Here is a 27,956-nt window from a genome sequence, read left to right on the forward strand (position 1 = left end):
CATACATACATATATATAATATTTATGCGCCCCTACGCACCTTACCGCATTTAATAAGTATTTTTAGTGACTGGCTTTGGCTGAGCTTGTTGACAGCGCGCAATGTTGCGCATGCTCAATTCATATTTGTTTTTCGTAGCTAATTTATGCGCGGTTATTCAAGCGTTTCCAGCCCACAGCATGTCGGAGGTGTGACGGCAGGTTGGCCACTAAACGAAGTGTCATTTAACTGGACTGACTGGAGAATGAATGGCGGAATGAAGTGGCGGAGTGAACTCGTTGCTGTGTTATTTGTTGTCGCTTGCCAAACGTTGAAATCATTTGTGTTTTTACATTCCGAATACGCAGCCAGAGATAATGCATATAAAAACGCATATGCAAAGAGACACGGCATAAAACGGTAGTTCAACATTAGCCGAGAGACGGAGGATTGGATGCATTCATTTCTAATTGTTCACTACGCGCTCTGGAACTCCTACAACAAAAATACAACAATAGAGTTTGTATGTCAACTGTCTTTGGCTCTAAGATTTATCAAAATTGAAACAGTTTTTAACTTTTTAGAACTTTCTTTACATAAAACAAATCCAAAGCCCATTGGGCTTGGACCGCTAGGTGTAACCTGTCTAGTTACGTTTAAAAATGGGCTTACGAACTATTTACGCATTACGGAATGACGTTAGAGGACGTTGCTTAGTCAAATTTAGCCGAAAACCACTTCGAGCTCACTTTAGTTAAAATGGTAGGCTAAACCTTGAAGCAAACTCCCACAACACGTGGATGGGCTTTATTGAAAAGTTGTGTTGATTTCCAATGACTTCTAGGAAAACCGGTTTCACCCTACGCTTCGCCAGCAGCAGCCAATTTGTTTCCGCGAAAACAGATTTTTATATGATTAATTTTTAATTGTCCATTGTAACACATTAAAGCTCTCTGCATTTCACATACATGATGATCAACAACGCTCCCTCTCTTTTATCGGTCGTACGCTGCCCGTTGGCTCTAATATTCGCTCGCATCCCACATTTGATGTTCAGACTACACTCGGGCCCATACAGAGCTCCCCCGCCAGCGCGCAGTTAATGATGAAGCCAGCAATGGCGACACCGACAAGCGGGATGATCGTTGTCAATATCATTATCGTGGAAGAGGCCAAACATGACTTACTCGTACGAACGTGATGGAAATAATGAAGTTGTTCAAGACAGAATCGGTCGCACTGTGGTTGTGAACGCATATACACACAGGCACACCTATAGCATCGTACAGCAGTTTATTTTATTACTTATTTACCTTTGTGGATTTGCAAGCAGAAACATATATACTTACATACATATGTACCGAAGAGTGAGTGTGCGAGTAGGAACACGAGTCTACGAGTTGTTGGTAATATGGCACGATGGAAAACGGCCAACATTTGTGATCGTCGCTAAGGTGAGCTCAGTTGGAATCCGATATTCGGCGCGAGCGAACGTTGAGCGGAGGCGAAACACGTTGACGACGAACGTAGCAACGACGAATCGTCTCAACCACGATTCCGGCTTTTAACGGTTGGAAACGAATCAGACCGAAAAATTTCCAAGCAATCTTGTGTTATTAAATTATGGCTTTTTGGCCACACGGCAAATGAGCAAATTACAATACGAGGCAGTAACTGTTCAAAGCGCGAAATTATCTACATAAATGACACGATAAAGAGATCTTTGTTATGCGAGGCGCCTATTTTCAACGTTAGGGCGTGTATGAGAATTAATTTGTGTGCGAATTGGAACATTTTTGTGCGATTTTCGAAGTGTTTTTGTCAGCGGCTTATCTTGACCATTGCGGGCCTCGCTTTCGGTGTGTGTTTTCGAAGTGGATTGTGTGAAAGCTGTTGGCTCTTTCGAATAGTCAAATAGTGTTTGCTCGGAATAAGCGATAACAAGAAAATGCAAATTCAACGAAAAAGCTGCCAAACTCAAATTGGCGATGCAAATTAACAGTAACCAGCACAATAACAACTGCACGGACGAGTTTTGCATTTTTGATTCAAATTGAAAATATTAAAAAAAAAAACAAAAAGTACCAACTCTTTGAAAGCATTCGTGCAAACGCGTTTAGCTGCGAAAATTTTAAATTAAAAATTTGCAATTTTAATTAATTAACAAAGTAATAAAGACGAAAACAGGGGCCCAGCGGCTGAGCCTAGGCGTGTGTTACGGCATGCTGATGCACCCATGATAAAAAGTCAGAAGAATAGCAGTGACAAAGCAAAGTAATCGATAAAAAATAAAGTGAAGTGGTGAAGCAACAACAATACAAACATACATAAGCAAGGTGAACGCGAAAGAGGCTTATAAATAGCAAAATGGTCACTTCATGTCTTCTGCTGAGCGACAGCTGCGACTATCCCAACAACAGCGGCGCTGTCAAAAACCGAGTGTGCAATAGCGGCGTCGACGAGCACACAAGCGATAAGTCCACCGATAAATGCGTTATTGATACACACCAGCGAAATATGTCAGATGGTGAAATGAGAAATAAAACTAATTTGACCAGTCTTCGTGTTCCAATGATGGCCCTTTTGTCATTGTTGGCCATGGCCAGCGCGCTTGCTGGCGCGGAGGGGGCCGCCGTTTACTCGAGTAAGTGTGTTTATAGCATTTCCAAGAAAATCAGACATTTATTAACGCAAACATACACCCAAACCTATAAACATACATATGAAAATGTACCAAATATTAAAAATAGCCTTTGTCTTGCACGGCCAGAGTGGAACAGATGCCAGGCCAAAGGAACTGCTGCCTCTATAGCTTCTTCAACGCCCCAGCAGATTCATTTTGGACGCAAGTGTTCAACTCATAATTCGCCAATAGTCAACAGTCAACCATAGTTTGCAGCGACTTCTCTGTGAAGCCACCTTCATCCACGTCTGATCTATGCAAGCTTAGGTATTCAGAAGGAAAAAAGAATTTCTGTACATACATACATATGTATATCAAGCGTCAGCCTCGACCTTCACTTGTAGAAGTTAACCAAAGCCTTTAGCGAATATTTCTTATAGAGTTATTGTCTAATTTAATTATGATTTCTTGGGAATATTTTGTTTATTCGGTTGATATTGCTCATAAGTTGGTGTGTCTGCTGGTGTGTCTCCGCAACCGGTTCGCACCATGCTAGGCTGTCAATTACGCAGCGCCGACAACGGCAACAACAAACGACACGTCGCAAACAACAACGACAACAAGGGCAGCAACAGCAACGAATTGACCGCAATTGACCGCCAATTCGCAGCGGACAAGTGAGCATTAATTTCGCCATTGAATATCGATACAAACGTACGAGTAGACCGTGCCATTTCTCAAGTGTTTACTTTTGAGTATTACGCAAATGTGATTTTTGAAAAGCGCGGGGAAGCTGTGGTGTCCTGAGTTGATTTGCATTCGAGAAAAGTGTATTGACCTTCGAGGCCGCGACGCCAACGATCAGCTGACTGCTATTGTATAGCCCCTCGACACTTCCGCTCTTCCGAGACTCTCACTCGCCCAGCATTAACCGCTTATTCAGTGTGTATGTAAGTGTTTGCCCGAAAACCACAAACATCACGTGAAATCCAAGACCAAATACCGTTTTAATAGGTTGGTTGAGAAATGAACGTGGGTCCGCGTCAAAAAATGGGGTATTAAACTATTAGAGAGTTGAGTTTCGTTGTGAACCGGGCGCGTCGCGAAGCCGCTCAGTATCGACATTCTACAAAGCGCAGAGGCGCTCCTTAGCGCATCAAATTCATTGGCTCTGCTAATGCTCGTCGTGTAGTTGCATCCAATTGTAACGGCACTTAAGTTCGTAGATCGGCAATATAGCGATCTACACACACATCTTCATACAAACATATAATGTAAATAGTGTGCGGTCGTAAGTGTGCCCCCGACGTAACTTGCAACGTCTGCGGCAACTTGTCTTACGTACTTCTCAGTTCACGTTTCTGCTATGCACGAGTGAGTGCCGTTGGAACGGTTAAATATTTACTGTAATTGCAATTATTAATTCATTATACCTTCCCCACTTGCACCGCCCCTCCCCTTTCCACAAACACCGAATTTCTTTTGAATAATTCATTCGAGGTATTATTAGACGGCATGGGCGCGCAGCTTGAGAATCGCTGTCGTTATGCTTCTTCTTCATCATCTTCTAAATACATATGTACATTATTCCATTGGCAATTCGTGTGAAATGCAATTAATGAAGCAACAACACGACAATAAAGTAAAAAAAACTTATTGCACCTTTCTATTGAACTCAATTAGTTGGACTTCGCTACCAACACACACACACACATATATTGCTCATATAGGGTGTATGGTTTCGGATTTTTATAACAGCTATGCCTCATCTCCACGCCCATTTGAGCGGAGATATAATAATTTCGAATTGATTAACGCGATCTTGGCAAACGGTTCGACTGGGTGCGGTGTTCTGGTTGGAAAATTGGAAGAAAGCTAAAGACCGCTTAGAGAATGGAATAATTCATAAACCTATTTTAACGGTATCAAATCAAAGCCACATTTAGACTCAGAGTCTTCTACGCTCTTCATTAGAGGTCAAGGCTCCATGCTCAGAGGCATTAGCCAGTGGGAATGAGAGGCGCAGCGCATTTTCGCCTTGAACTTTATAATTAATGACTTTTCGAAATTCGCAATTTAACTTGAAAAGCGAAGCTCAGAATTGGAATTGAATAGTTATTCACGTGCACTAATTACAAGTTATATAAGTTTATTCAGTTTTATCAATTGTAATGCTACGCTTAATTAGTGCCTAGTAGGAGGTGGAGCTATGATATTCGAAAATGAGCTTTGCGAAACACCTGCGGGAGAGTTATTTGCAAATAATTAAGAAAATACTTAATTAATTTAGTCTCCTTTGCTTTCGGGGGCTTGGCTAGAGGTTAAAGAGGTTGAGAAGCGTGGTGGACTTCGACAATAATTCAGAACTCCTCCTCTGGGTTCAAAGTTAGTACTGAAGTGAAAGGAATGTACTAGGAATATTTTAAATTATTTAAAGAAGTCCAAAATAACTTATAGATTGGCAACTTCCGTATTTAGGATTATGGATCTGGTCTTTTGACTGCCACCGAACTCGTTTCCGTTTTTTTGATTTTGACTGCGCAATACAGTGGCGTGCAAAGCATTGATATAAATTGCGAAATAAACGAGTGTAACTGTTACTTCATGGTGTTCATGTGTATGTGTGTGTTTAAGTATCACTGGCAGAACAGAGCACCAAAGCAGAAGCGCTGTACGATGATGCCACGCGCATGCGCAACTGATTTATGCGTCCATTAGAGCGCCAACTCCGGCACGCCTGTTTGATCTCACTTTACGATAACCGCAGCTCGGAGTTGGGAGCTCGAAGGCGGTTGCCTCATACCCCTCGCATATTTTGTAGTATTTGGCAACATCGCTGCATATTTATGAGTACCGTTGGTAGCCGTGTCGGTGGCTATTGCCGTTAGCATCTTGCGTGCATCTTTGCCGTTGTTACCTCGTTGCCAAAGCGATATTCTTGCAACACGAAGCGGCAGCAAAGAACAGTCTGTATGTATAATTGCAACGGCAGTCGTAGCGGTAAATGTTCGCTCCGCAGCCGTCTGCTCGCCTCGTTTAGTCGGGCAAGGTGTTCGTTAAGTCGCTGCGTGGCAAGATTATTTATTCATTATTGTTTTTCCGGTTGCCGGTCGCATGGCTACTTAGCTAACTGCACTCGAAGATTACTGGGCACCATGTTGTTGCTTGTGGCGTGCAACTTGCACACTTCACGGCTTGACGCACTCACGAAGTCGAGAATTTTTAACGCCATGCACCTGTCACTTCCCACAGAGGTGTCTCAGTGGCTCAGTGGTTCAGATCTTGCTGATAAATGCCCACTATTTGGTGTGTGTGCGTGTGTGTGTGTATGTGTGAACTACACGTTCATACATTTTGGCAGCGTTTCTTCCTCTTTATTTGTGCCACTGACAGCTAACAGGAGTTTAACTGCTTTTATTAGAAAGTTGACGGGTCGAGATATTTGTCGCTTGCCGCTAGTTGCAAATAGCGAAAACAGAAAAATAATACAAATATAAGTATAAAGCAAAGTCCAAACTGTTTGACAATCTCACACCGAGGCTTACTTTACCTACTTTTCTTGCGTAGAAATGCCATTCTCGGCCAAACTCTTGGTTCGCTGTCAGGGGCAAATGGTCGTCATTTATAACTGGACTTGCTGAGCCCATCACAAAGTGGGATTAGTCGGTTTGCGTGTCTTCGGTTTTAGTTGTGATTATGAATTAGCCTTTTTCTAACTTTAAAGATGCGTTCCACTAGCCTAATGACCCAGCTGTAGTCATTTCTTCTAGTTTAATAAAAGACATGGCTTAAACATGATTCTACAGTATTTGTCCGAAAAATAATAGGACTGATTTTTTTCCGCTGCAACTTTACTTCGGAGCGTGCGCACACCGACTGGTATCGGTAGAGGGCGTTCCCAGCTACTGAACGAGCGGCTGGTGTGTTGTCTCTGGAGAGACAGAACAGCCGAAAATCCAGCATTCGTTAGAGCAGAGGTTCGCGATTAAATTCTGTGTGAAACTCGGTAAATCTGCGACAGAGACGTTTGATATGATCAAGCAGGCTTACCCAGATGCGCTCCGGCACCGCACCGCATTTCTTGTGAACTGCTACCTAACCAAGACCGCATGCCAACGCTTCCGCAGCCGCCCTACAGCCCAGATGTGGCCACCCAGGACGTTTTGTTTCCTTGTCGAAAAGGGCGATGACGTCTTCAATCCTTGGACATCGCAATTTTGAAAGTTTTAAAAGAATTGTAACGATTGATTCAATAAATTTTTTGAAATCAACTCAGAGAAGAGGGAGTTTGTCATTCTAAGACCTGGGAAAAGGTGCACTCTAAAGTTCTAATGCTCCGGTATCCTTCGCTTCCACAATGAGAAACTAACTCACTACTCCAAGAAGATTGAGTTTGAAGAGAGGGAAGAATTCTTGGTATTTGGTATCTTTGAAAGTACAGTTTTTTTGCTAGAAAGTTGGGTTGAAAATGTTGGGAGCTCTCGTAGACGACCATATACGCATGCTTACAAACATATGTCAGCTTTGGAATGTGTGTCAGCGCCGGCAAAAGTGCGGCTGAGTTTGTTCAACCCATTTAACTAACAAACGATTATATCGCGGAACACGGCCCACCGGCCAAACGACGAGCGGTGCATGACTAGCTAATGGAGGCGCTAAAAGGTTGAGTGCACAAAGCGCCAACGGTCCGCGATTGTAGGGATGGAGCAGTTAACTTCACAAAAGAGGCGCACAAATATTGAAGTGTGTATGTTTGGTTGGAGGCAAAATGGAAAGTAATAGTTTGAGCCCAGAAATGAGAAAAACTGCCGATCAATTATGTAATTTATTTACTGAATGCTTCTAACTCTAAAATTGGCACCTCATTTTGGAGCTGGCGGGGCAGTGTGTATATGTAGATGCAACATTTTCACAGCCTATTTGCGGGCTTAATGATCGCTAACCGAGCGAATATTTACATTTTTTAAGTAAACTGTTCGTGAACAAAAGTCGAAACGTTCTAGCAACAACAAATGCAACAGCAAACGACGGTTGTGAGCTGTAATTCGGTGAAGTGTAGACAGATTAGCACATACACACACACTTCTATATGCCCATATGTGTCGCTGTGTGTATATGTGTAGTCATGGTGATGAATTGAACCGCAACCTTGTCGGGAAATTGCTTAATGCTTCAAAAGTCAAGCGATGAAAATAGCTCCAATGCGCTCGTCTATTAAGCAAGTGCCGCCGAGCATGTGTGGCTGCGTCTATGCACCTGTGTGTGTGTATACAAATGAATGAAAAATGTGTTCAGGCATAATTGACACTTTTCACATAATTACACACACTCAGCACAAACGAGCGCCTATCATATGTATGTGTATGTGTATGTGTTTGTTTGTTTGCCTATTTGTCATTTATTCAGCGGGCCTTTACGACTGCAACAATTGACCCAATTCGTGCTTTTAACAACAACTTTGTTTGTTTTGGTAATGAAAGCATTCTACACAACAACGCAACTGCAATTACATGGATTGTAGTCTGCAGAGCAATGCAGCCGCGACACACTCCTACACACGCACACACATGCGAACGTGTAAGTGCGCACTTGAATGTCTCTAAGGTTGCTGGTTGCTCAAATAAATAATAAAAGTATTTATGTTTTCAGGCGCGCCTACGCTTTGAAGTAGACTCTACAGACACCTGCCCACATGTGGGTATGCCCCTGATGCCGTTATATAATACATACACACATCTGACCGCGGAGTTATTAGGTACTCTTAAACGCCTTGTAGATCACAGAAAGTACAGATGTGTGAAAAAGATAAGATTATCGCAAACAAATACATTTCAATTATTTTACAATTAAAAAGAACTAAATCTCGTCATATACTGTGTAAAGGCTTAGAATATCTTTGACAATATGTGAACGATACCTGCAAGAAATGACAACTCATGTGGTACCCAAACATCGAGCTTCTTTTTGTAGCCAGCCATTTTTAAATGGTTCAAAACCGTTTAATGACGAATGTTAAGTTCTTTATCGATGTCATGGCTGCTTATGTGACGGTCCTGGTCAATCTTTTCCATAATTTCATCGACTTTTTCAACGAAAGGTCGATCAGAGCGAAATTTCCAGAACAGAAGCGAGCGAACTATTGTTGTGCTACACGAATACACGGCATTCTTTCCTTTTTTATACAAAAATTTCAAAATATTGCGAATTTCTTCGTTATTTCAACTCATTTTTGAGCAATATATGATGCAATATATGACACAATGACACAATGTGATTGGCAGCACTGGAGATATACGACTGCAACGACATCTATTGACGAAATACGAAAATACTTTTTCGACTCCCCAATATGTATGTTGATGGTAAAGATGTGAGAAGCGGAGATTGCGACCGTTCTTTACCTCGAGATTATTATTATTTATTTTCGAAATTATGAAACGCATTCATAAAGTTCTAGGATGGCTAATAAATAGTAATTTAGTAATTATTGTTTCACGGCTGAAATTATCCCAATCTTTTACAGTAATAACTATTTTATAGCTTTCAAAAATATTGGTGAAATCTCCTCATTGCTACTTTTAAGATTCAACAACTGTGAACGGTAAACTCCATTAACTTAACGCTACGTGATTCCTATAATTCAAAAGCGTCCATAAACCATTCTCCATAGTCTGAAAATAGTCTCCACGCCACACAGGCGCCAAAAACGCGAGAGACAACGCGCATTAATCACATGTGCCTCGTACATATGTATGTATGTATATGGAAGCTACATCTATACATATATATTGAGCTTGTAAGATCGCTCAGCATTTACTGTGCCAAAAAACAGGCAAAGCTTTGTTTGATTTTCTAATTTATTCTTTTGATGATCGCCACTTGAGTGGCTCAGCTGGACAACAAGTTTCGTTGAAAAAAAAAAGATTCAAATGGCTGTGTGAGCGTGTGAGTTAAACGCGTTTCGCCATTTTTTTTTATAACAACGCGCTGTTTGTTTTTATTTTTATTGGTTCTAATGAGTACATTCGCCGCCGAGACACTTCTAGATGAATACCCACCAAGAGGTTGGCAAGAACCAACTGAGGACAGCAGCAGCCGGCCAGAACCAATACACATATATGCATATGTGAGCAAATTAGTATGTAAGCATGGGTGGATTGATTTGGAAACTAAATCTGATTTACATACATACATCAGTGATTTGAGTGACTCAGCAATTGGCCGAGTAGAGGCCAAGGGATTCCCAAAGACGCATTTGATTGAAGTTTTCACCTTTTTTGGAAGCCAACAGTTCTCCAGTTGTGTTGAATTACTTACAAAATTGCAACGCACAACAACAATTTTATTTTCCGCGGTACTCATGGTACTCGTGGTTCAATTAAAAACCGGTTCCTGCTAATTGGCCCTCGACGCTTTGGGCGCATAGCAACAACTGCTGGGCTGCACTCAGATATACTCTCGTAGATATGTATACATATTTACTATGTGAAGTGTCGGTTGAAATTATCGACAAAAGGCAAAAGGGTTGAGGTTGTGTGTCGGAATTTCATAACCAATCTATTTTTTCGAACACAATGTAAAATGAAATCAAAAATAATTAGCTAAAGGAGAGGGGGATTGCTTGCGATCAGTTTGTATTCAATATCCGCTTGCTAACAATTCTCTCTCTTATTCTATCAGTATTCTGACTTTATTTGTGGTTAAAAAAACTTACCGAACTCACACAACTATGAAGTAGTCAAAATTCACCTTTCCACAATCACACTCCATGAGAGTTTATTGAAATGGACTTCAGATGACTAATGGCTCTGATGGAATCAGAAACTTCCATCCGATCAACCGATTGTGATTGCTTCCATGCTTCACCACTCACAAGATCGCAGGCAGAGCACACACACACACACATCTGTCGCTTATGCGAGTCTATTTGATGTCACTTATCCACCGAGTACTTTTGCACGCCCCATTCATACTTACAAACATAAAAATCACAAATCGGTGTGTATATATGTATGTACATATGTACTTACGAACGATAATTGCTTTGGCCATGCGTGTAGATTTTAACTTGAACTACTTACGAGTGCTGCCCTCCAACGAGAATGCGCAAAGGTCACTGTTTTGGAGAATATGTCTAACTCCAAATTGTTAAAAGAATACAGATTTCAAAGTTAGGAAACGAATCTAACGTCATACAGATAAAGGGGGTAACATAAGAACCACACTTGAGGCGGACGGCTTTTGAGTTTTAGAGATTGTTTTAATGTATAAATTGGGCTCTCTGAACTCGTACCTAATTCACAAGTCTGCGTAAGAAAAGAGTACTATTTGTGGTATAAAGGGAGCTGAATTTGCCTTATTCACTTGCTGTGTTGTTGTTATTTTAGCGGGTACATAGTCCCCGTTAGATTGATAGGGATTAGCTAAGTTGTCGTCGACGTCATTCAAAGGAATGCCCAAAACAAGTGCTGTTTCGACAAGGTTGGATCAAAGGGAGAGGCGTGTCAGATGAGTGGAGTTCGTGGGGCATGCAAAGAGGTGGCCAGTGTCATGCGGAGACTTATTGCTTGTAGGACATATAGTATATTTGATATGTCGGGGTCTATCCTGGATAAGTAGGAGTTTAACCTGCTACAGTATCCAGAACGACCATATTGGTGCGGCGCAGTTAAGGACCGATCGGCCGATTGCCTTGTATGTTGTCAACAACGTTTCTTTGCCCTTTCCCCATGTGCTGCCGGCTAGCGACTTGGGGATTTTGTTGCAGCTCTGTACTCTGGAGTAAAGGAGCACAGACTGTCAAAAGTTACACCTAAAATCTTAGGATTATTGACAGTCGGAATCTTGATGCCATCGACTCCTTCTTTCAGTTCGTAAGTATAGTCGCTGTGGATTTAGTGGTGGAAAGTATTAAGTTCCGTGCAGAGAGGAAGCGAGAAAAGTCGAAAATATAGCCGCTTAGCTTTGAACAGATGCCATTGATTCCATTGGTCGACGTCAATATCGTGCAATCATCAGCGTTCGAGGTTATAGAAACTCCCTCTGATGGCTGCGGGAGTTTCGAGATATAGAAGTTAAACAATAGCGGCGAGAGGACACTACTTTGTTTAATTCTTCTCAGTTTAGAGTTTTTTCCTCGAAATAGTACAGATGATTGACGACCTCTCAGGTAGTCCATGCATGGTCCTCCCTTCAGTCCTGGAGGGAGCGTAGTTTTTTCGATGTGGTGGTACTGTGCACTTTTCGGAAGCCATGCTGGTAGTTTGCTAGACTCAGGTGGTGAGTGAAAGTCTGGAGTAGCAAGGTCCCAAATTTCTTCACTACTGGGGGAGCGTTATCGGACGATAGGACTCCCCTTTGCTGGAGGGTTTCCCAGGTTTCAGTACGGGACTACTTTCAGACTTTCCACACGTCGGGTATTTGAAGAGTGGTTAGCGACAGGTTGAGGATATTGGTACTCGCAAACACCCAAGAGTATCTAGTTATCGAACCTTCCTTCTTCCTATAGACAAATACTGGGTTTTATGCTAGGAGGAATTATCCAGTGCTTAATCACCCTACTTAGATTTAAAAATGGTGCAAAGTTAGTTAAAAATATCGGATTCGCATGAAAAGTACCTGAAACTATATCTGTTTATTAGCGACAGCTTTCTTTATTTGTTCTAAAATATGATTTTCTCAGTTGAGTTCAAGACATGAATGTGTGACCCACTTATTTACTAAAGGTACACACATACATATGTATATAACATATATATTAATACTTACTTATATGTACATATATATGTCACATATGTAATTAAATGAAAAGAAAATTTATTTGGCGAATTTGCCAGCGTCAAAAGGTTAATAAACCAGAAGCCAGCGGAGGGCTTAGTAGCAACTGACTCACTTTCAACCCACTTAAGGTTAACGGAAACCGGTGAAATGTACATGAAGCAGCGAACGGCAAAACAACAACAACTGTCGAGATTATAGAAATTTGAATGAATAAAGAAAGGAGTGAATGGCGAAATTCGAAAGCCGAAATCCGTAAAAAGAATGAAATTAGCATGAGTATTCAGCAAAAACACTGCAACAGTTAAGAAACCGCAAAGAGACACAGAAAACGTTGAATGGCATAAGGCAAAAGTAACAAAAACTACAATAAAGCACCGGGTTGAGTTCTCAAATGAATAATTTACAACACACGGCTGCATGGCATACACAAACACACACACATTCGCAGAGACACAGTCATAAATTCATGAATGTCCAAATCGAGTTGATGGCGAAATCACAACAAAGCAAAAAGAAGTGGAAAGATAATGAGATTACAGACATTTCAGCTGGGAAGAACAAGAAATAAGAGGAAAAGAAAAAATCAAATGAAGTAACTCCAGCAAAAAGGAATCAAATGCTAATGAGATGGTTGCGGATGCAGCCAATTGTGCCGCAAGAACGAGTGAATGAGCAAATTGACTGACGGCTGTCGTATGTGTGTCAGCTGCTGCACTTCATTTGCCGTTAGCGGTGCGCTTCATTCCATGGGGAAGTTTAATTGCTTCTGACCCGGTCGAGAGCAGAAGTTGCCTTCGCCAGCGCCGCCACTAGAGCGCATTGCATATTAATATTCGTACTTGCCACAGCGTGTCATGGGATCACGCCGCGTTGTGTGGTGGCAAGGCGGCACGCTGTCATAGTGGCAGGTCCCAGGTGCCAGGTGGAAGGGCAGATATTAGCTCCTTATGCGTTACGTGGTCTATTTTCGGCGCGCAACAAAGCCTACTTATCTAAGACTCTCTGCTTGGCGGTGTATCTTGTAAATATGGATTTTATCATGCAAACCCACTGCAATGGAAACAGTGCGGCTTCGAATTGTGGGAGTACGCCCTCCAATAGAGCGAGCACTTGATCATGCGAATCTCTTTAATTTATACTGGTCTTGTTCCACAGTAATACTCTTCGAGAATCTGAGTATCTTTACTCTTCCTCGTACTCCTCGCGCTTGCGACAAACAGAAATCAGGAAAACTCATATTTCCCTGTGAATATTTGCTCATAAGTTCAAGTGACTTCATAAATATAATTTATTTAACTCAACCGCGGAAACCCCTGCCAACAACCTCATGAAACCTGAGTATTTAATTAGGAAAACTTCGCTTGGAAAATATGCAAGTTTATGATTGTAAGCAAATAAGCAAATGCAAATGTGAAATACGAGTATGCAACTCTCCGCATTGCGCAATTGTTAATAATGCGTTGTTGTTGTGTTTTACTGTTTCCTCTTTAATCATTTCACGGGTCACAAATAGACAATACTGAACAGCTTTGAAACTAGAAAAGGTTGAGGCTCATTCCCGATTTGCCACCCAGCATTTTTGTATTTATGTACACATGTATAAGTTTATGTCTACGTATGTGTGTGTGTATCTGTGTGATTGCAAGCCCGAACTCGACATTCAGGCAATTAACTGCGTGAGTGCTGGTTTGATTAATTTACTTAACTCCAACCTTTGACATCGATCCGTCCAAGCAGCGCACAATTAAAAGCGCAACCGAGAACCAACAACAAAAGTAACAAACGTGCAAAAATTGCGAAAAAAATAAACAATGGAACAAAGCGATCGCGATTTTGAGCGGCGAATATCATTCCAGTTTTTGAATCTTGCAATCAAGGGGCTCCAGATATATATTATATTCGTGTATGTGTGAATGTGTGTAGAGAAAACGTTGTTGTACATGGATACGCGCCAATTAAAAATCTACTCCGGCGAGTGTTGTTCGAGCAAAGGCGCTATTCATTTATTTAAGTTAATCACAGTTAATTTAGTAAAGCGGTTCTAATATATTTTTAAAATAGTATCTTAACTTCTCAATGACGCTAAAACTGAAAGATTCGGAATGCGTGAGTTTGTCATTTGAATGGTTTCCCTTTATTCACTTTCTTTTTGTTCTAAGTTCAAGGGTTTTAGGAATGGGATCTTTTGAAAAAATGTTCTTGAGATCTTCATACGATCTTTAAGCATTATTTTCTGAATCTGGCGTTTAAGCAATCGCTCTGGTCGACCTGTCGTTGAAAAGGACCGTCACATAAGCCGCCATGCCATCGCTAAGGAGCTTAAAATTCACCATCAAAAGGTTTTGAACCATTTAAAAAAGTTTGGATACAAAAAGAAGCTTGATATTTGAGTACCACATGAAATGTCTGTGAAATGTTTAATGTACAAAACTAATATTTGCGCTTCTTTACTGAAACGAAATGAAATCGAACCATTTCTGAAGCGAATGATAACAGAAGACGAAAATACGACAATATGGTGCGAAAAAGATCATGGTCCAAACGTGGTGAAGCTCAACAAATGGTTGCAAAGCCAGGATTGACGCTTCGAAATGTTTTGCTAAGTGTTTGGTGGGATTGGTAAGGAATCATCCACTATGAGCTGCTCCAGCCTGGCCGAACGATTAATTCTCCATTTTACTGTCAACAAGTGATTATATTGAATCAATCAATCGAAAAACTGGCCAGTGTGTGTGCCATGGATGGCTTCGTCCTCCATTAGGACAACGCTAGACCACACACATCTTTGATGACTCGGCAAAAACTGGGAAAGCTTGGCTGAGAAGTTTTGATGCATTCATCATATAGGCCTGACCTTGCACCATCCACCATTTGTTTCGGTCAATGCAGATCTCCCTGAAGTAAAGTTGGCTTCAAGAGAAGCCTGTGGAAATTAGTTTACCGCCGAGAAACCAAAGAAATTTTACAGTGATGGAATAATGTCTCTGGCGAAAAAATGGCAAAAAGTGGACGACCAAAATAGTACATATCCGATTCATTAAAGTTCATTATAAATATATTAAGAAATAAGTTAGAGTTTGATTAAAAATACGAAAAAGCTTTTTCGACGTTTAGCTTCCCCCGAATTTGTATATTTCTTGGCTCAGATTTTCCCACACGCAGGCATGATTTTCACTTACATATACACATGTATTTGTTCATATCTAACTTGTATATCAGATATAAAAATTAAATAAATTATTTTAAAATTAAAAAGCAAATTTTTTATAATTTATTTCGTTTTCGAATTGTTTTCCAACTGACCCCATTGCACTGGCGATCGGCCGCCCAATTGCTATAAAAGGAGGTCTCTGGGTTAAAGTGTAGCAATTATTCATTCATTTCCAAGTTAACACAAATTATTTTTAACAAAACTAACTTTGAATATAAGTTGATATAAATTTTAACTGAAACACACACTGAAGTAAAGCTTTTCTCTGGTAAATCCCTCTCTAATAGGCCGATCGCAGGTGGGAGAATGACTCAATTTTATTAGTGATTATCACCAATTTCCCTGTTTCATTTTCATACATTTCTACAATTAGCGACCAGCTGCGGAAAATTATAAACTTTCACTTTTAATTGGAAAAATTTCCCCTCTCCCTCTATATATATATCACCGGGTACACTTGCGCTTATTTCCATGTTTATTTTTCTCGCTAAAGTTGTCATTTTCACCTCGGTTAATACTGAATTATGTAAGAAAAAACCAAAAGGTAAAGCATGTTTACATTAAGGGTGTTCCGTGGCGGGTTTGCTAAATGAATTATCACAATTTCGACTAAATATTTGTACAAATGCTTGCATTGTATGGAGGCACTCACTAACACTGAACTGAACTTTACTGGTAGACGTTATGAGAATAGCAAAGTCCACGCCAAGCCCTCCAGAAAAGCACACCCGAAGCATGAACACATCAGAAGATTATTGGAAAGTGAGTGGAACAAGTTTGGAGGGTGAATTAAATATTTTTCCCATTCAAATTGCTCTTTTGAAGTCGACAGAGTAAGCGCTCGGTTATAATAATCGAAGAGTTTTGCTATGCAGTGTTTGGAATTAGTCTGCCGATACTGGGATTAGTTGGGTGTTATGACCTTGAGTGCCCTCTATTTTATATTCCGTATGACATAAGACAAGGTTGGTTAAGGTGATAAGGTTCACACGTGTCGTTTCGGAGCTTTGCAAAAGCGTTGCAGTTCATTGCTCTTTAAGGGAGTGCATTTACTCACCTAATTGGCATACAGACAAGCAAGTTAGTGAATGGAATTTGTTTGGACAAATCATCAAAAAATTATCACCCAGCGTGGGGCGTGGCCGGTGCTCACCCCTAGGGCAAATGCGGCAGGCATTTTCACACCTCGTGCACTTTTCAATTAAATTAAGAGCCGCAAATATTTGTACGAACAATACACATACACACACACTCACAACACCCTCACATACATGCATATGGAGTTACAAGTATTTGCGCTTGCTGTCAAGTCGTTATTGATACGCCATCGATTAACTTGCAATTGCTGTCAACGGACGGACGTAGCTAATTGCATGTGAAATCGCAAAAAAAAGCAATTGCAAATAAAAGAAAAAGTTACAAAATGCCGCAAAAGCAAACTGCACCAAAACCGCAATGAGAATGAAGACATTTGACACAGTTCTTGAGTAGCGGTAATTGTGGAAAGCGTGTTACTGACACACTCGCTCTTAAGTCATTCGGTTCGCCTCGAAAGTTCAACTGGACCCATTACCATTACCATTGCCATTACCATTATACCATCATCCAACAGTCTTTCTGCCAGCACACTAACTCCTTCAAAAGTTATATTCCGGCAATAACTTGAGAACCGCTTTCTTTCGATCTATCGTTGAGACCCCCTATCGGATATCTTTCCAGTTATAACGAGCTTATCATTTATGCATCCTCTTTTCCTTTGCAGACATCAATTTCCTAACGAATCCTAAATTCGAGCAGATCTGCAGCGTCCAGCAGGAGCATTACATCGAGAGCGACGGCAAGGAATCTAGTCTAATACTTGAATTTGCACCCGGCGTTTTAGCTGAGAAGCGTCATCTGTGCACACGCATCCTCAGCGCCCCCGCCAACTACGGCTTCATCGTACGCCTCATTTTACCAAAGATACGACGCAATCGTCATGGCGCCACGGCCAAAGCTAACACACACGATGTTGTAGGACCGGCGACCGGCAGCGGCGGAACATCGGGCACAGTTACAGCAGCAGCGACAGCGTCGGCAGAAGCTGATGGCACGGATGCAAGCTCTGGAACGTCTGGCAGTGGCATGCCTGCTCTCAGCGGCATGACGTCATTGATTGACAAAATCAATGCATCCGTTAGCAAGTCAGCCAAGCAGACGAGATCGTGTCCGCTGTCGATTGTGAGTATTATGCCTTTAGCTTTACTTAGCATTTTTAATTTAATTTAAAGCTTTTCAATTTGACGAGATATCTTCACAAAATTTTATAAAAATCATTATGTTAGGAACCACTATAATCTCTCACGAAATTGTTCAGCGTGGACCCATAAAGCATATAACTTTCGTCATATTTTAATTTTATTCCATAAAAAATACACCAGTGAAGGGTATTACAGCTTCGGTGCAGCCAAAGTTAATATTTTTTCTTTGCTTTTGTTTTGGTTCGATTTTGCTTTAGTAAGCAATCTTCAAAGGGCAATAAAACCGTTCAAGAAAGCTGTATGCTTTGAGTTACACTTATTTACCTTTAGATTGTGAATAAAAAATAGGTGCTGGGATTCGCTTTAAAAACTTTTGGCTCCAAGTTTACCAGAACAGGAGATCCAGCTTCATTCATTCTAAAAGAAATAAGTTAATACCTTTCCGCACATTAGGACAATGGATAAAAAGGGAAGACCGCATATCATCCATTTTGTAATGGACTACAGCCCTTTTGTGGATTGGATTAATATTAAAGTTTTGTGCCAAGACTACGGAGAATAAGATGATCCCTGCCTCTCAGACAAGAGCATACAATGTCGGATGTGCTAAGCGCCCTCAGCAATTTTGTGAACGACGCAGCTTCTGCAAGCGTCCAATTAGAGTCTTTAACTGAAATATTTTGCTTCAACACCGAATGATTAGACTCCATTACCGAAAAGCATGTGTCGGCTGCGCTAAAAATAAGCGTAATCGTACACGGCTTCGGCGCGGAGCTAAATCTGGCGCCGCTTTGGTCACCCCCCCAATTTGTGTGCTGTATTTTGGGCTCGACTGATTTGCGAGTAATTAGCGAGTTACTAATTTGATTTTCCAATTTGTCTTTCTCACTCTTTTTGCTTTCAAAGTACGGATCTGGGAGATGTGTATTTCGAACAAGTTCCGCAGCACTGCGCTTAAAGTCAGACTCGCCGAGTTGCTACGAATATTATATAAACAATCTCATTAAAAATCTAAGTAAAATGTGAGAACCTCAAGCAGGAGCATTGTTTATTTTTAGCAAGCTCACATTTCCACTTATGGCTTTCGTGTTTGCTCCGCGATTATACCTGTGTGTATGTGCGCATGTGTGTGTGCGCGTGTGGTAATGCGACAACTTGAAAATTGCCAAATGCGTTTTTTCTTTTAAGCCGATTTCAGTTTCAATGTGAAATAATCTCATTTTCATGTCGAAACTGAAAGCGCGGACGATGTGTGTATGTGAGTGTACTAACCCATGTAAGTATGTGTTATTTACTCCAACAAATGTTTGTGTGCCTTATTGTACTTTGCGCATGCGCACATGAATTTCGCACGCTTTCGTGCACAGGCAGCCATCAACCATTGCTGCTGGCACTCAGTTGCCCAGTCAGTCAGTCAGTTGGTTGACGGCCCGACAACAAGTAGCTCACCTTTTGGGTTACACATGCGTGGTTGGCGAAACGTAGACACTAATGATGAATCACGGTGAATCTAATGTCGCCGGCGCACTTTGTGCCAGTGCAAGCACATATTCATAAACTCGAATGTGTGTGTGCGTTAATGTATTTTCGGCTTCAGTTTTTTGTTTCTTTTTCTCAAATTCAAAAATTTGTTGATTTTCTAAACTCAAATGTGTTGTCCGATCTTGTCCGCTTACCTTCCGGTTTGCACTTGCGTGCTCTAATGGCATTAGGGTTGAGGAAGGAAGTCATTCGCTTTCTGCAGACAACCGGACCGTATCGGCAGAGAAAAAGAGTATGCTTCTGAAGATAATAAAAATTTCGGGTTTTCTTCTCTTAGTAGGGCAGCGAATAAACAGAGACCACATGCACCCATTTAGTTCGTAACAAAATTCATTTTAGCATTGAAGTGTCTAAGAGAGTTCTGTAATCGAACGGAAACATATATGGAACCAGAATAAGCGGCATAAGCATCCCGTGTTGCAAAGGGTTCCAATCCAAATTAATATAAAATTGTATATCTTGCAGACCATTTTTTGATTCTCTGGCCTCAGTTGTGGGCTATTGCTTCAAAACAGTTTCTGTGATCTGATTCAATAGCTAATTTTCTAGGAAGCAAACTCTTCGTCCACTTCATTTCAAATCCATAACTGGAAAAGTCAATTATCCAAATTCGCATCCCAACATTTTATAATTTTTTTGTCGGCCCTTTATATTGTACTTTCATGACCAGCTTGTGTAGCTGTTGCTAAAGTCGATAATTTTTATTGTTTATTTTTTTCCATTAATTACACCCAGCAACACATGTTCCGCCAAGTTAACGCTTCGCTAAGATTTTTTCTTTCGCTTTGTCGCATGTTCTTGTTTGCTTCGCTTGTATTTTCATTGCGCTTACATATGTGGGTATGTACGATGCACATATATGGACAGACGTGGACAATGAAATGGAAATTATTATTAAAATGATCTCATTCTCACCTTGAATTGCTTCAGTTTAGCGCCAGTCAACAGTTGGCAGTTTGCAATTGGAGGCGCTTCACCGTCGAAACAGTTGTAATCTTCTATTTTTTCGTTCTTTTTGGTTGAAGAAACAGAGTCTCATTCGGCGGTAAAATCCGATGGCCTTCAATGGAACTATTGGAAACGAGATAATTGCAAAGACAAATTGAATGAATTAAAAGCTTTTCTAAAATTTGAGGTTTTGATGCACACATACATACACTCAGCTGCCCCGCACTAGCGCACATTACTTGAACACATGTTGTCTTTGGACGTCTCTAATATTCAGGCAGGTAGAAACTCACAATCAAATCCAATCTAGACTCTGCGGAATGAATCAAGGGAAGCTAATAGTTCCAGATCAGAGGATTGGAAATTCTGGTTGTGATGCGATTTGCTCTACTGGGATCTCATTAGCTAGCCCCACTGGTCTATTCTCTCTTTGCCTAAAGCAGGTAAAACTTTCACGAATTTCGAATTTCTTTCTTGGTACTCAAGACCTGCTGGTTACATAAGTTAGGTTAGATTCATCTGGTCGACAAATAAGCCACGCATAGACTAGTTTGGTCCTATGCTATACCAAATCGAATTCACATGCTAAGTCCAAGAAGAGTATGTAGTCATCGTTTAGGATGCCTGCGCTTGACGCGAATTTTAACAGACTCTGCGGCCTCACTGTCGATACCTCCTCCAGTGTATCATACTGTGCGGAACCCAGATGCTTAAAGGATAGTCTTGCCAATGCGGGATTAGTACACAAGAGATGCTCCATTGTTTCCCTTGTGCCCCGCTCTAGGCATTTTCTGCAGTTTTCTCGTTCTGTTAGCCCCAGTTTGCGGGCATAGCTTTGTTTCAAAAGTGCAGTGACAAATAATAATATATATTGAGAGAATTGGGTTTGATTTTTTTCAAGTACGGCTCCTAAGAAGAGTTGCTGCAATCCCACATTCATAACCGCTAGCGTCAGGACCTATGCTACTCCATAGAAATGCGACTATCGTATGGTGATTAAACATTTGTCCCATTGAACGAAATATCCAAGAAAGTTGAAACCTCTCAGTAAATAATTTTATATACATGTATGAATATACATATGTTATCTCATGAGTGTACATTAGTAGGTATGGTTACTTTCGCTTGAATGAAGCAGGAAGCGTTGTCGAGCGTATTCAAAACGGCTTTATTCCAATACCTTTTGTTTTTGAAAGCGCTGCGAGTCTTATTTACATACATTTCCATACAATGGCCTCAGCTACTGCCTTCCCATTCAAGAAAACACATATATTTTGTTTACTCATCCGCGGAGGCAACCAGTTCATTAGCCAACCGACGGCGGACCAGGTTGGCGAGCGTTGAGGTGGCCAAGGGCTGGTTTCTTACAAAACAAAAACCAGCAAGCGAATCTTCCACTCCGACAGCTCAGCTTGTTTTTCTGGTAAAATGTTGCTCCACAACAACAACAACCAAATGTAAAAAACATTATAACTTTTGATTTATAAGTGAATGAATTTCGGCAGCTTGGCTCCAGGGTCCGGTTGGGCTCTGCACAATTGGCGGAAGCTTGTTGCTTGTAGTAATAAAACTTGTGAGTCGGTGAATTTCGTGCAAAGATTTCAAAATTCGTTATATAATTTGCTTACATCTCTTTCCTTTTGCTGTCCAGTCTTCTACATAAAAAATATTCAACGCAAGTCAGAGGTTATATTAGAAACATATTTGCATTATACTACAGACATCAGGCCTAAAGTAAATGAGCTAAACTGTATGCAAATCTCTCTAACTCCAGCCCTGGGGCTTTCCCTCGAGAATAATCCGTATCCGATCATCGCTTTGAGACACATCTCTTGAATGAGTTTATTCCAGCTGATACTTGTGGAGAACTATTTCCTTCAGACCCGCGCACACGTAGCCATATGGTTTGACAATCCGTCGCTGTTGTCCGTCCGTATTATTTTATTTCGGGTGCAACTATATGGGTGGCGGCGGACGCGGTAAACTTGAAGTGTGAGCATAAACGCTGAATTCAATGCACACATTCGTACATACATACATACAGACACATGTTTATATGAGAGCTTGGCGAAAAAGAAGAAGAAGCAGCCTAAAAGTAGAACAGAGCCAAAAATAAACCGCGTCTCCCGTGAAAACATTAGTTATTTGCCCAAGTGCCACAAAACGAACAGTAAACGATGCAATAAATGACAACAATAAAATATGACAACTGAAATATAATTAAACGAGCAGCGCGCGGCAGCAACAATGCGTCAGCCGAGAGTAAGCGTGGCGTTTGAATTTGTACAGCAAGCAACTGGGTGTCGCCCCGGTGAGGGCCAGGCATGTGGGTGTGTGCGCACGCTTGGGAGCTGTCGGGCAGTCAAAGTGTCAGGCCAGTTTGTCAATCGCTTGGGCATTTGCATGCGATGAATGAAACTTCGTTTGCACTGGCACACGACTGGTGGGCGGCTGGGTGTGGCACATTAATTCATACATACAAATAAACACGCACTTATACATATACACACCGCCATATACCGCCGCAGCGCCACAGCTGGAAAACGAACTAGCTCCAAGGTGCTCCGGTCCTGGACTAATTAGACACATTACGATATACATCATCTTCAATGCCCAAAGCTCATTTTTGACCTGAGCATCTCATAGTACTCAACGAAACTCTGTCAGGCGTACATCAGGGCGTCCTCATTTTCATCTCATCGTTACGTTAAGCGTACTTCAGAACTTAACGAATCTGGAACTCATCGAAGGATTTCCTGCAGGGTATCTTCTCGTATGAATGTGTGCTATGAATAAGCCATGAATTGGGCAGTCAAATATTTGAATTATTTGATCTATTGGCCTTAAAATAATTGTTCTCTGCCGAATTGCATACTTAAAGACCGTTATTGATTTTACATTGTTTGCGTACTCACACACATATACGCATACATACGAGAATATTCGTGTCACGCGCGCCACTGGCGGTATTGCTCAGGCTGGCAGCTTCAAATAAATATCGAAAAGTTTATCACCACGCAAAATTGTGTGTGAGCGAACACTTGGACAATTTCCAAGTCGCACGCCCTGGCGCTGGAGCATGCGTAGGCGTGAGCGTGAGCGTCTTTATGTTCTGATGGAAATGTGATTTCAACGCCAAATCCGGTTGTTTTTTGTTGATCTGCGCATTTACTTTCCTGATTATAAAAGTATTACTTTTGACTGAAATACTTCTACCTAACCGAAGTCAAAAGCAATTAATATGCATATACATAGATAGTTACAAATAAAGCACTTCCAAGACGCTTAGAAGAGTACTCTTCTAAAGGGTGCTTTCGCTGTGACCTGTCTGACGAAGATGGATCTTTTTCATGACCGAAATACACTCGTCGGCTTGCGATTACTAAGGATATGTTGTAACTAGAGACCGCTTAGGGATAGGGCCCGCCTCAGACTTCTAAACAACGTGTTCTGAAGGTCAGCCCTCCCTATTTGTTACTAATATCTCATCATCCCACATATTCTGGCCCATTTACAGATTAGTCGCGACCACATAGAGACTCCGCCGACGCACATGCTGCTGCCGTGAGCAGAACAACGAGTTCTCCTCTGAACAACAAAAACAAACGATATCTTCTAATGTTGTTATAATTTACTTAAGCGAATGTTATTGTTAATGTAAAGCACGTTCGCAATTAATTGAAATCATGTCGCTCGGCGTCGTTTTTATTGTTGTGCGCCGAGAATGTTTCGTGCCCATTTTGGTTAGCAATATTTTTCAATTACGAACAGCAGCAATGCGACTTAATTATTCTCCCAAGCATTACAAGCATTCCTTCGCAGACATCTTGTAATCAACAGCAAATGTCTGGAATAATAATAAAGCTGATTTGTTTTTGTTTTTGTTCTGGTTCTGTTTTGAATACAGTTCAGCTCTTTGGACTTCCACACGCCGCAGTGGCGACTCGACCCTTGTCAGCTGGAGGACACAGCGCCGGAAATGGATGATCCCGTTCGGCTGTTTCATGGACGCGTGCGCATAGTCTGGGAGCACGGCCACCACAAGCTGCATTCGAAATTGATGGTCACCGCCTTGGGCAAGGGCGAGCAGTGCCGCAGTGAAAAGAAGCATCAATGCCTGAGAATCGGGTAAGTTATTTGCCAGAAATAAACGTAATATTATCATTAATATTTATCTTTCATAAATCTCGGGTTTTTTGCAGTGACGAACCAATTCTCTGCATTTCTAAAGATCTCGTCTGCGACGGCATTCGGCACTGCCCGGTTAGCAATGAATACGATAGCGATGAGGACTACGATATGTGTTGGAAGCGCCGGCGCTACGGTGAGCCAATACCACCTGCCATGGAGACCGACATTTTCGAACATTTTGCCTTGGAGGTTTTCCGCAATTTATTTGCCTTCGATGTGCCGACACGCGGTGAGACAACGACGACCGCAACCGTGGCTGCGGATGCAGCGTCTACGAATGAGGGTGTTGCTGGTAGCGCGAATAGCACAACATTGCGCAAAGTGGACTCGAAGCAAACGGGTCAGTCCGGTTCGAATGATACAAGCAAAGGCGCGAGCAACGCTACAACGACCACAGCGCAAGTCGACACGAATACCACTGAAAGCTCTGGGGGTCATCACCGTCGCAATTCGACACGATCTGGCCTCAACTCGGATCTCTCGAAGTACGGGCCGTGGGGTTATCTCATGCTGGGCATGCTATTGTGTGGCGGCGCCTTGCTGATTTGTGGACTTTGGGGTAAGTTTTAGAGGAATTTGGTGCTTTTGCTTGTTTAGCTTTGTGCAGCTGTGGATTGTTCCATTTGAGTAATGAATTTTCTCTTTATATTTTGGTTTTTTTAACTTAATCATCTCATACAATAACAACTATATACAACACGCTGCATTCCACAAACACACGCACACGAACTAACCCCCGAATGAAACCCACATCGCTTTCCTGCTTTACATTATTATGAACACCATCTTCCACTCCAAACAATAACGTCCACAAAAATCCGAATACGGTCCACATAAACACTTAAATTATAATACTTACTCATTATCCATTCTTATTGTTCTATTTCCGTCATTTTCACATACTTGACACCACTACACGAAACGAATGTTCTTGATCGGTCTGTAAATATTTCGAAAATTCTACTTCATCGCGAACTAAAATCACAAAAACTAACTACAACAACATTTAAAAATTGTGGACGACGACCCACGCACAATTCACATGTGAAAAATATGCGTTACTTTTTACTAAAACCATTTGAATATATTTAAAAAATGCCGTATACCTCCCACGAACCTCGATTTCGGAAACTCTTTTCAATTCGTCCCGGGAAAATTTGCACATATCTCCATTTCCATCCGTCTATCCATCCATCCATCCACGTTTTAAATTGGTGACCCAATTCTTACGCCTCCGCCTTCTTTCCTTCCTTCCTTCCAGTTTGCTGTTGTCGCTTAAGCTTTCACATTCAAACCATCCGTTCACTTTCAGCCTCTGCCTCCCAGCACGCGACCCAAAACGAACGTGAATCGGCGCTACAGAGCAGTGCGGCTGCCGCAGCCGGTGATCTTCAGACGGGCAGCGCCTCACCACCCAATTACGAGGAGCTCGATCCGCCGCCCGCCTACTCGGTACTCTTCCCCAATCAAAAGGCGGCTTCCAGCACAACGCTAAGCTCCCTGGGCGCTGCAGCGCTCATGCCGCCGACAATAGCCGCCGTCGCCGTAACAACGCCAAATGGCACAGTGATGACAATGTCCGCCGGAGGAGATGGGGCTGCAGCGCCCTCGGCAGCAACAGCAACGACAACATCCGCGGCAGCGTCCGTCTCGCCAGCAGCTAGCTCTACAACAACGTGCGTGCAGCTCGAGAGTGCAACGTGCAGCTCGCAAGCGCACTGAAGACAACTGAGAGCCCGTGTGGTACCTGGAAAAGCGACGTCGCCTAATATTACTAAATACTATAGCGTAGAGAAGAAGTTTTTCTGATTTTCCAAAAAAACGACTGACTTTTTAGTTCGATTTAAGATTTAACTTAGTTATACGACAACTAGCGAGCTCATTTGTTAGGTTAGAAATTCGAAAGGATATTTTTTGTGAATGTGTTGTGCCCTCGAAACTTTGATCTTGCAGCGAAGCCTTTTAAATATTTGATTAAACTTTTTTATATGTGCCCCTGTCAGCTAAATGAGGTGCTTACAAGAAAATCCTGCTTTCCAAAAGTAAATATGATGTCTACCATGGGATCCAGAAAGAACCGTTTAGAAGCTCTGAAGAGTATATAAAGCTCTGGAAGCTTCAAGGAAGCTAAATCATTGAACGATTTGGTGAAAGCACACAAAAATTAATTTCGGTTAAGGATAGTTTTGTTGTTACTTGACTACCAAACTTTAGTTTCCTAGCAGAATAAAAATCTGAGGCAAGCTTTTATCCATATTTTAAGAAAGCAGTATGCATATATCAATTAAGCAGACGAAATTATAGAATGAAAAAGTAAAATAAAGCTTGGAAAGCTCGAAAGCTCCTGAGAAGCTCACGATCCGTAGTTCCAGCTGCTTGCGATTTTTTTATTGTTTGACGTCCCTTAAAACTTCGCTTTATATTTTAATCTTTCGTTTCTTCCACAGCAGATTGAAACAACGCGACCACAACAATGAGCGAGTATAAATAATCTAGGTTATGTTGTAGTATCAAATGTCCATAGAATGAGAGCAGATCGTTGTGTACTTGTTTAAGTTATTCTAAATAGGGGTTAACTTGATATCTGTATGTATTTATGTGTTTAAGTGCTAATATGCATACTGGAGAATTGTAATTTAAAGCTAATACTAATTTATTGTAATGTGATATAAGTTAAAGCGTATCTCGACGTGTAAGCAAAATTATAAATGCAAAGTAGATACTTAGTAGGAAAACAACAAATCAACAACAAGAATAAATATAATACGAAATGACTTTTACAAATAAAAATTTCAAAAAATTCGCTTAAATTCATTTTCGGGGATCGTAAAAAGTTTGTACCGAGGAGTAGCATTTTTGTCTATTAGATTCGCACTTCCTTCAGAAGGACCTGGGAGGATGGTACATATCCAACAAATAATTAGCGAGACATATTATTGAAGAATAAGGTATGTAAATCAAATTGAGTCTTCTACTTACCTGATCGGTGTGGAAATATTTTTCATACGCCGATCTTTTACTAAAATTTCTTCACAAATTCCATAAACCCACGAAGTTTTAACTTTTTGTTTAAGCTAACAGTTTTCACATACCAAAGCACATTGGGTAATGGTTTTGGGGATAAAAGTTGCGTGCTTGAGCCCAGCTACGTAGAAAACGAAATTCGAAACCGATCTTAACGAAATTTTACACAGATTTTCGATGCAAAATTTAGACTGTCCTGCCTGTCTAGCTTTTTTCTTCTTCAATTAGAGCTATTTGAAACAAATTCTGTCAGCTCGGAGGGACCTTTTGTCCAAAAAACAGCCGAAATGACGTCCTTACGGCCGAGTTCTGAATAATTTCCTTTGAAAATTTCACAAAATCTTGTAAAATACGAATCTTGGGAATAGAAGAAGGCTTGAAAAACTGTTTCATTTATAACAAAAAATTAATTTTATA

General features: G+C 41.2%; 1 protein-coding gene across 2 annotated transcripts; it reads left to right on the forward strand.

The window, feature by feature from the left end:
* Window positions 1–1,427: 1,427 nt before the first annotated feature.
* On the forward strand, window positions 1,428–27,305 carry LOC120770905. Of its 2 annotated transcripts, none has more exons than XM_040098581.1 (5): window positions 1,428–2,624; window positions 17,357–17,814; window positions 24,232–24,452; window positions 24,527–25,074; window positions 25,777–27,305. In XM_040098581.1, exons 1-5 carry the CDS (start codon window positions 2,348–2,350, stop codon window positions 26,235–26,237), a joined length of 1,965 nt encoding a protein of 654 aa, XP_039954515.1. In that variant the 5' UTR covers window positions 1,428–2,347; the 3' UTR covers window positions 26,238–27,305. The 2 variants fall into 2 exon arrangements, with proteins under 2 accessions (XP_039954515.1, XP_039954516.1); XM_040098582.1 differs by having other exon boundaries at window positions 25,828–27,305.
* The last annotated feature ends 651 nt before the right edge of the window (window positions 27,306–27,956 follow it).

This window comes from Bactrocera tryoni, chromosome 3 (genome assembly GCF_016617805.1).
Source record: "Bactrocera tryoni isolate S06 chromosome 3, CSIRO_BtryS06_freeze2, whole genome shotgun sequence".
In the NCBI taxonomy this organism is placed as follows: Eukaryota; Metazoa; Arthropoda; class Insecta; order Diptera; family Tephritidae; genus Bactrocera; species Bactrocera tryoni.